We start from the raw sequence: 1,029 nt of genomic DNA on the forward strand, positions 1-1,029 counted from the left end.
GACTAGCTAGCTAGAAGAGAAAACTTATATCCTATGCTGGTAGGCTTACTCTTATTAAATCTGTTCTTGCATCTTTGCCTGTGTATTATATATCTTTGTTTAAAATGCCTGATGGGGTCACTAGAGTAATAGAAGGTTGTAGGCCTCATTTCCTTAGGGAGGCTCAAAAGTAAGAAGAAAGGTTCATATGGTTAAATGGGAGGAACTAACTAAAAGTTTGGCACAAGGAGGTATGGGATTAAGAAGAGTGAAGACGGTTAATTTTTGCCTATTAATTAAATGGTGGTAGAGATTTGGGTATGAAAAGAATGCATTGTGGAGGAGAGTTATTTGCAGCAAGTATAAAGTGGACTTCCGAGATTGGCTTCCTTCTCCTAGTTCTACTGGTAATATATGTCTAGTGTTTGGAAAGGTGTTATCACTATTACAAAGTCTGATAGTACCCCCTTGGAGTGTTACTTGAATAACTTTCAGATAAAGATTGGGAATGAGTTTAGTGTTCGATTCTGGATGGACAAATGGTGGAATGCTTCTTGTCTCAAAGATGAATTTCCTGGTTTGTATAAATTGGTGGTGGATAAGGAGGAGTCCCTTAGATCAATGTATGACAGAAAGGTTTCTGAAGAGAACTGGGAGTGCCAGTTTAGAAGAAGGCTGTATGATTGGGAGGCCTCTAAGGTTACCCGGCTTAGAAACTTTCTTGTGGCAGCACCACCCATTGTAGTAGATCAATCTGATTGCCCTGTGTGGAAGGCGTCATCCTCAGGGGAGTTCTCAGTGTATTTTGTATATCAAGGATTGTTAGCTTCAGCAGGCCCTCAAATAAGATCGAGTAAACTAGTGTGGATTACTTATTTGCCTCCAAAAGTTCAATTTTTTACTTGGCTAGCTTGGAGAGTTCGAATTAAGACAACAGTATTCCTCAAAAGAATTGGTGTCCTTCCAAGCAATGTTTTAACATTGTGTGTTTTTTGCCAGTCTGAAAATGAATCTGTGAACCATGTCCTAGTTTCTTGCCCCTTTACTTGA

General features: G+C 39.4%; 1 protein-coding gene across 1 annotated transcript; it reads left to right on the forward strand.

Annotated features, from left to right (window-relative positions):
- Positions 1-393: 393 nt before the first annotated feature.
- Positions 394-1,029, forward strand: LOC145803525 (uncharacterized). Its single transcript, XM_082896816.1, has one exon. The coding sequence runs from the start codon at positions 394-396 to the stop codon at positions 1,027-1,029; it is 636 nt and encodes a 211-aa protein (XP_082752942.1).

Source organism: Camellia sinensis, chromosome 12 (genome assembly GCF_055761805.1).
Source record: "Camellia sinensis isolate YWXY chromosome 12, ASM5576180v1, whole genome shotgun sequence".
NCBI classification, from domain to species: Eukaryota; Viridiplantae; Streptophyta; class Magnoliopsida; order Ericales; family Theaceae; genus Camellia; species Camellia sinensis.